At 41.9% G+C, this 9,050-nt stretch overlaps 1 protein-coding gene across 16 annotated transcripts in view; it reads right to left on the reverse strand.

Moving 5' to 3' along the window:
* Window positions 1–9,050, reverse strand: part of LOC108313502 (amyloid beta precursor protein) — a 288,061-nt gene that overhangs the window by 6,259 nt on the left and 272,752 nt on the right. For all 16 annotated transcript variants that reach the window (XM_037743244.1, XM_037743239.1, XM_037743237.1 and 13 more), the window contains one exon: window positions 5,671–5,817. In XM_037743244.1, the coding sequence (XP_037599172.1) occupies window positions 5,671–5,817 (147 nt within the window). The remainder of the gene's footprint in view (window positions 1–5,670; window positions 5,818–9,050) is intronic.

Raw genomic sequence — 9,050 nt, forward strand, 5'->3', positions numbered from 1 at the left:
CTCTGTCACCCAGGCTGGAGTGCAGTGGTGAGATCTTGGCTCACTGCAACCTCTGTCTCCCGGGTTCAATTGAGTCTCCTGCCTCAGCCTCCCAAGTAGCTGGGACTACAGGTGTACACCACCATGCCTGGCTATTTTTTTGTATTTTTATTAGAGATAGAGTTTCACCATGTTGGCAAGGCTGGTCTCAAACTCCTAGCTTCAAGTGATCCACCTGCCTTGGCCTCCCAAAATGCTGGGATTACAGGTATGAGCCACCACCCCCAGCCTGTAATCATTTTTGATGCTCTCCTTCGATGTTCCAATTTCTCCTCCTGCTGCTCACTGTAAGTCGCTCCTAGGTTCTGCGTCCACCCTCACTTCTCTGTACCGCTGCTTTCCATTCAGGCTGACCACTCTCTCCAACTACTCTACAATGCCGACGTCAGTGCGTCTGTATCCTGGTGGGTCAGCTTCTTTCTGAAAAAAAAGGACCTCTAAGGACATCTTTTTATAAAGTCACCAGTATGACAGCACACTTCTCAGAAAAAGTCGCATGCTAAACCTCCATAAAAGACAAATAAGCAACTCTCTGCTTATTTAGGTCATTAATGAGATGACCAGGAGGTCAGTGCAGGGAGATGTCTGGGGTTCCAGTGATCAGATCCGTGAGAGGAAAACTTTTTCACATCCTGTGATAAAGAGAAGCTGTGCCCCTGACTTCTACTTATTAAAGGTGACATCTCAGCAGACAGTGGCAGAAAGAGCTACGATACGTATTTTTAAGTATCTAGTGTCTACATATCTGAGTGTAGAAAAGTGCTGCTTGCTACTAAACAGATCCTGGGATCAGTGGGCTTTGCAGAACGTCCTAAAACAGGAGCAAGGGTGGATAATTCAGCTAGTGCTGAGATTTCCGGCCACCAGAGAGGTATTCTGACATGGAGGGCGCCTTTGGGGAGTGGTAATAACAAAAGGCTACTGCTTCACTGCTTGAAGCACCAATAAGGCACAGTTACCTCCTTGGGAAAGTGTGGACAATGGCTCACAGAGTGACTCTCTGGCCTTATGGCTAAATAAATCATTAAGTCAATATTTGCTGCTTATTATTATTACTTTTTGAGACGGAGTCTTGTTCTGTCGCCCAGGTTGGAGTGCAGTGGCACAGTCTTGGCTCATTGCAGCCTCCGCCTCCTGGATTCAGGTGATTCTCCTGCATCAGCCTCCTGAGTATTAATCTTTTTTTTTGGAGACAGAGTCTTGCTCTGTCACCCAGGCTGGAGTGCAGTGGTGCGATCTTGGCTCACTGCAACCTCCGTCTCCTGGATTCCAGTGATTCTCCTGTCTTAGCCTCCCAAGTAGCTGGGATTACAGGCGTGCACCACCACACTTGGCTAATTTTTTCTATTTTTATCAGACACAGGGTTTCACCATGTTGGCCAGGATGGTCTTGATCTCCTAACCTTGTGATCCGCCTGCCTTGGCCTCCCAAAGTGCTGGAATTACAGGCGAGAGCCATCGCGCCCAGCCACTGCTTATTGTTTTTTTAAAAAGGGAAATCTAGCAAGTGCTCATTTCCAAACGCTAACAACTCCACGAACAGAAATACAGTCATGGGCCACATAATGACATTTTAGTCAATGACAGACCAAATATCTATGATGGTGGTCCCGTAAGATTATAATATCGTATTTTCTACTGTGCCTTTTCTATGTTTAGATACACAAATACCTACCAGTGTGTCACAACTGCCTATAGTACTCAGTGCAACAGCACGCTGCACAGCTGTGTAGCCTAGGAGCAATAGTTTGTAGGTGTGTAGCTGGCTTACCATCTGGATTTATGTACATATATTTTATGATGTTTGCACAAGATGAAACCACTCCATGACACATTTCTCAGAATGTATCTCCAGTGTGAGGTGGTAGAGGCTTGTTTTCATTTCTACATTCGTTCTCAGGTTTTTTCCCTAGGGTTCCTATCTCTGTGATCTTCTGTAGGAATTTTTCACTCTAAAAACGAGGAATTTCCTGGAAACCAATGCCTTCCTCATGACTTCTTCATGGACTGACAGGATGTAAGTACAATGGTATTCTGTCCTGAGTGACTGAAGCGAGTCCAGCTGGAAATATTCATTTACACATTTTTGTTCTGATTGAAGGAGGGTTACGCATTAATGAGGGTTAGCCAGAGCTGGAAATAAAGGCATTTCCATGTGCTTGAGTGTGAGAGGACCTGTTGGGTAGGAAGACGATGTCTGCAGAAGCATCACTTCCATTCAGTGCACACTCTGGAATGCTGAGAAAAATGGCGCTCGGAGAGCCCACAGTGCTCTCACCTGGGAACATTCCTGGGCTGGGGTGCAACTCCCTGTGTTCAAGTTCTAGCATCCCAGCTAGACTATACTTTTTGAGAACAGAAAAGGGGAATGCAGTCTATTCCAACACTGTTGTACAGACACACCATGGGGCTGGACAGAGGGCTGCTTTAGGGAAGGACAGCCACAAAGGTCTTGAGAGGAAGAAGGAGATGAGATGAAACACAAACGAGGTGGGTCCCTTCATCTAGAAAGGCCTCCAGTTGCTCTCAAGTAGACAGCAAAATGAATATCTAGAGAAGAGCTGAACAGCCATCTTTCCCGATTTTGCTCCTGCAAGGATACCTCCTGGCTTAAAAATTATTTTCAGAATCTGGGTCAAAATGTCAGCTTCTCCTCTGACATTCCAAGTCCAATGAGACACTGCCTGGTAACTGACAAAAAAGAGGTGATTTAATTCAGGCAGCTGGAAGAGCACTTAAAAGGCAACTGGTTAACTGGGAGGCAAGAGACACCATCTTCCCCTCCCTAAGGCTTGCGCAGAGAACTAAAAGGAAAGAGTGTTAAAATGATGTGTCAGTGACTCTCAAATCTGACTGCCTGTCTCATTCAGGTGGGGAAGTTTTCAGCACTCAGATTCCAAGCCTCCTATTTGGGAATTCTGTTTCCTTAGGTCTGGGGCAGGACCTGGTAAGCCTCATACACAGACTGGGGAAGGGGCTCCTGGCAGACGCCTTGCTTTTCTCTCTACCATCACTGGGTTCTGTTACGGGCTAAAATGTGTCCCCCTAAAATTCATATGTTGAAGTCCTAACCTGCCAGTACCTCCACATCTGACTGTATTTGGAGACTGGGTCAAAGAGGTCATTAAAGTTAAACAAGGTTATCATCAGGGTGGATCCTAATCCAGTATGACTGGTGTCCTTACAGGAAGAGGTGAGGACACAGCAGAACACAGAGTGAAGGCCATGCCGTTTGCAAACCAAGGAGAAAGGCCTCTGGAGGAACCAACCTGGCTGACACCTTGATCTTCCACTTTCAGCCTCCAGAAATGTGAGAAGGTAAATTTCTGTTGCTTAATCCACCCAATCTGTGTTACTTTGGTTATGGAAGCCCCAGGAAGCCAAGTCTTTGGCCTTTGGCATCAACGATGGGCATCTTTAACTGACAGATCAGCAGCAAAGATAGAATTGTATTAAAGAAATTAAAAAGGGCTCTTGAAGGCTGGGTGTGGTGGCTCATGCCTGTAATCCCAGCACCGTGGGAGGCCGAGGAGGGTGGATCACTTGAGGCCAGGAATTTGAGACCAGCCTGGCCAACGTGGCAAAACCCCTAAAAATGCAAAAATTAGCCAGGTGCAGTGGTGTGTACACATAATCCCAGTTACTTGGGAGGCTGAGGTAGGAGAATCGCTTGAACCCAGGAGGTGGAGGTTGCAGTGAATGGAGACCATCCCACTGCACTCCAGCCTGGGCGACAGAGCGAGACTCCATCTCAAGAAACAAAGAAAACAACAACAACAATGAAAAAAGTCAAAACAACAGCAACAGAAAAGGGCTCTTGAATTCCTCAAGTATGAAGACATCTTTATTTACTCAAACATAAAACTAAAATGTAAAAAAAATTAATTTGAGCAGAAATAAAAGAAACTGACACTAATGAAAATATATCTTACACTGTTTTGAGGGACATAAGCTTAGATACTATTACAAAAGGTGCAGTGCCCAAATGTGACGGTGGGGTCATTGCTTTTCTGTGCTCATGCTCTGGTCTGAGTCATTCCATTCCTTTCCACTGCTGCCTGCTGTTCCCTTGGTTTCCTTCCTCACACTGCTCATCCACGTCAGCATGAATGGGGAAACGAGGCTCATCCCGTTTCCATCAGCAGCTTCTGTTGTCATCTGCAGAGGTGTTAAATGCTGAAAAAAATGAGATTTCTGGCTACACTACAGATTTAATTTATTTAAACTTTTCCTGTCTTCTTCTAATCATGAGTGATTTAGAAAACAGTTCCTTGAGGATGGTGAAATCTTCAGGTCCCTAGAAGCACCTAGGCTTTTCTCTGATGGCAAAAGCAATGGGGGCCGGGCATGGTGGCTCACGCCTGCATCCCAGCACTTTGGGAGGCCAAGGTGGGTGGGTGGATCACCTGTGGTCAGGAGTTCGAGACCAGCCTGACTGATACGGTGAAACCCTGTCTCTATTAAAAATACAAAAATCAGCCAGGAGTGGTGACGTGCACCTGTAGTCCCAGCTACTCAGGAGGCTGAGATAGGAGAATTGCTTGAACCCGGGAGGCGGAGGTTGCAGTGAGCCCAGATTGCGCAACTGCACTCCAGCTGGGCGATGGAGCAAAACTCTGTCTCAAAACAACAACAACAACAACAAAACACAATGGGGAATAAAAAGCAATGGGGAATATGAGGGGGATATCTGGACTCTGACTTTGACCCTATGTAATTTGAACCCATCTGTCTTGGCCTCAGTTTCCTCATCTACAAAATGAGAAGATAAATTTGATTGCTCATCAAGATATCTTTCAGCTCTAAAAACTCTGTAACTCTTAAAATATTGCAATAAAATGTCATACAAATTTTTCGGTTTCCCCATGTATACAAAAGTTATATTTATACTATACCCTCTGCAAGACAGGTTCCTAAAAAGTTTCATATGCTATGAGATTTTTACACTCCCCCCATGGCATTTTAAAAGCATAGAAATAACTTATTTGTAATTATTTTCTCTCTCTCTCTCTTGTATTTGTATAGCACCTCAAAACTAAGATATTTCAGGTGAATTGTAGGATAATAGGTTGAAGAACTCTCAAATAACAATCATGTATGTTTTGGTGGGCCATTTAGTATACTGTGATTTCCTGAGAAACTTCAAAGGTAAGAATTGCACTGAAAAGTCACATTATTTACTATTATCTGATTGTATTCAGAGGCCAGACTAAGAGAAAACAAATCCAGGAATAAGTATGTTTAGGTTTTTTATCGAAAAAGCAAGCTTCTACTTCTGTTTTTATTTTTAACTTCTCATGCTGATTTTTGTTGCTTGTCTTTGGAAAAAAAAAGTCTAAGAGTAATCATACTTTTTTAAAGTCATGCATTATCATTTGTATTATTTTGATAACTTCATTACAAATTATAAGTTGAGATAACACACAATCTCAATGCCTTGATCAGAATATTCACAGTAAGTTGCAATGAATGAAAAGCAAGACAAGAAAGAACAGCTGTAACCCAAGCCTCAGGGAAGCATATTGATTTGTTTTTTTAAAGAGATACTTAGCTCTTAGCAAAAAGCTAAGCCTAATTCTCTTATAGTCTTCTTTAATTCCCACTTGCAAACATGCAGTCAAGTTCACCTACCTCCACCACACCATGGTGAATGGATGTGTACTGTTTCTTCTTCAGCATCACCAAGGTGATGACAATCACTGTTGCTATGACAACACCGCCCACCATGAGTCCAATGATTGCGCCTTTGTTTGAACCCACATCTTCTGCAAAGAACACCTTGAAAACAAATTAAGAAAAAAAATTTTAACTTCTAAATGCAATGTAACTTCTAAATGCAATTAAAAGAACTTCATTTCTTAAATGCACAGGACATTTGCATGAGGCTATATGAAAAGTTTCAGTATATTCTCTGCCCAGCTGATTGGTCACATATTTGGTGCTTACTTAAAAAAAAGAAATCACATAGTCTCCTTACTAAGAATGACAATCATAGTTTATAGAACAATGTACAACATGTGGCTTCCCCAGTACGAAGAAGCCTACTTTCCCCTCACAAGTCAAAACTGAAGTCTGCAAGGAACTGAAACCCTTTGACAGGTGGAACATTTAGTGAGTGGTGGGAAGACAGCGCTTGGATCTATCAGAAGCTGGAAAGGCATGGATCATACTAATGAAAGGAGGTCAGCATTTTCCCAGTCACGGCAGGTTTGAAATTCTGAGCCCTGATGTCTGACTCTCAGTGACTGCAACTTAGGTGTTTTTCAACCGTGTAGTTATCCTAATTTCCTTGGAGGAACATTTTTAAAGCACAGGGATAAACATTCTGCAACAAAGGAGTTAAACAATAAAAAAAAGACCTCTTGTTACCTACTTTTAGCCATAATAATTCAGCAGGATTCTAATGAACCTTTAGCAGTATAATGCTTTTTAAAGCATAACGGTGTTTCAAAGGGAAGTACAGGCAACAAGAATTTAAAGTCACTTAGCACTCATGCTTTCTTATTATTGTCTCCACACACCAAAATCTGAAATGTTGCTTTATTCTTGCTGTTTATTTGGATTAAACATAAAAAAATTTTTGAGAACACTGTAAAAAATAAATTTCATTTATTGCACTATATTCCTTCACACTGTTTATAAAAGCAAGTCATTATTTTTCGACTTTATCTACATCTTGTTATATAAGGAGTTGATCTTATGTCAGATGATGTAAAACTACTGCTAAACATTACCACATTTGCTACGTAACTTAATGAAAATACAAGCACACCTAGCTTTATCGCACAGTAGTGCTCTACAGATAGTGTTGTTGTTTTTTAAACAAATTAAAGGTCTGAGGTAACCCTGCATTGAACACATTTATTAGTGCCATTTTTCCAACAATGAACACAGGTTCACTTCATGTCTGTGTCACATATTGGTAATTCTTTCAATATTCAAACATAAAAAAATTATTATATCCATTTGGTGATCTGTGATCAGTGATCTTTGATGTTACTATTTTAATTGTTTTGGAGGGTCATGAAACATGCCCATGAAGATGGCAAACTAAATCAATACATGTTGTGTGTGTTCTGACTGCCCCTAAACTGGCCACTCTATTCTTCGACTGCCCGGCTCCCTACTCCTTGAGACAACAATATTGAAATTGGGCCAGTAAATTAACCCTACAACGGCCTCTAAGTGTTTCAGTGAAAGGAAGAGTCACGTGTCTTCACTTTAAAGCAAAAGCTAGAAATAATTAAACTTAGCAAAGCACATTGAAAGCCAAGCTTCTTATGCCAGTTAGCGAAGTTGTGAATGCAAAGAAAAGCTCTTGAAGGAAATTAAAAGTGCTACTCCAGTGAGCACACAAATCATAAGAAAGCGAAACAGCCTTATTGCTGATAGGGAGAAAAGTTTTAGTTGTCTAGATGGAAGATCGAACCAGCCACAACGTTCTCTTAGGCCAAAGCCTAATCCAGAGCACAGCCCCCAATTCTCTTTGATTCTATGAAGGATGAGAGAGGTGAAGAAGCTGCAGAAGAAAAAAAGTCGGGAGAGGTTGACTTCATGAGGTTTAGGGAAGAAGCCATTCTCTATAACACACAAGTTCAAGGTGAAGCAGCGAGTGCGGATGTAGATGCTGCAGGAAGCAGCTTCTGAAGCACCTGGTGAAGGTGGCTGCACTAAATAACAGGTTTTCAGTAGAGATGAAACAGACTTATTTGGAAGAAAATGCCATCTAGTACTTTCATCACTCTAGAGAAGTCCTGGGTTCAAAGTGTCAAAAAAACAAGCTGACTCTCTTGTTATGAGCGAATGTAGCTGGTGACTTTAAATTTTTGAAGCCAACACTGATTTACCACTGTAAAAGTCCTAGGGCCCTTAAGAATTACTGTGCATCTACTCTGCCCATGTTCTATAAATGGAATAACAAAACTTGGATGACAGCATGTGTCTTATCAGCATGGTTTACTGAATATTTTAAACCCACTGTTGAGAACTACTGCTCAGAAAAGATTGATTTCAAAATATTACTGCTCATTGACAAAGCACCTAGTCACACAAGAGCTCTGAAGGACAGGTACAAGGAGATTACTGTTGTTTTCATGCCTGCTAACACAACATCCATTCTACAGTCTGTAAATCAACTTTCAAGTCTTATTATTTCAAAATACATTTCAAATATATTTTGTGGGGCTATTAACTGCCATAGTGAGTCATTCCTCTAATGGATGTGGGCAAAGTGTACTGCAAACCTAAAAAGGATTTGCCTTCTAGATGCCATTAAGAACATTTGTGATTCATGAGAGAAAGTCAAAACATCAACATTAACAGGAGTTTGGAACTCTCATGGGTGACTCTGAGAAGTTCAAGACTTCAGTAAAGGATGTTACTGCAGATGTGGTGGAAATGACAAGAGAACTAGATAGAATGAGAAGTGCAGCCTAAAGACATGACTGAACTGCTACCATCTCAGGATCAAACTTGAATGAATGAGGAGTTACTTTTTATGGATGAGCAAAGCAAGTGATTTCTTGTAATGGAATCTACTCTTGGTGAAGGTGACGTGAACACTGTCGAAATGACAACAAATTAGGAGATCACATAAACTCGGGTGATGAAGCAGTGGCTGGATTTGAGAAGACTGACTCCAATTTTGGAAGCTGTTCTATGGTGGGCAAAATGCTATCAAAGAGCATCACATGCTACAGAAAAATCTTTTGTGAAAGGAAGAGCCAATCGATGCAGCAAACTTCATTATTGTCTTATTTTAAGAAATTGCCACAGCCACCACAAACTTCAGCAACCACCACCTGGATCAGCCAGCAGCAGTGAACATCAAGGCAAGATTCTCCAGTGGCAAAAGGATTAGGACTTGCTGAAGACTCAGATGATCATTAGCATTTTTTTTTTTTTGAGACGGAGTTTCGCTCTTGTTACCCAGGCTGGAGTGCAATGGTGTGATCTCAGCTCACCACAACCTCTGCCTCCTGGGTTCAGGCAATTCTCCTGCCTCAGCCTCC

This window comes from Cebus imitator, unplaced genomic scaffold, assembly GCF_001604975.1.
Source record: "Cebus imitator isolate Cc_AM_T3 unplaced genomic scaffold, Cebus_imitator-1.0 Scaffold138, whole genome shotgun sequence".
Taxonomy (NCBI): Eukaryota; Metazoa; Chordata; class Mammalia; order Primates; family Cebidae; genus Cebus; species Cebus imitator.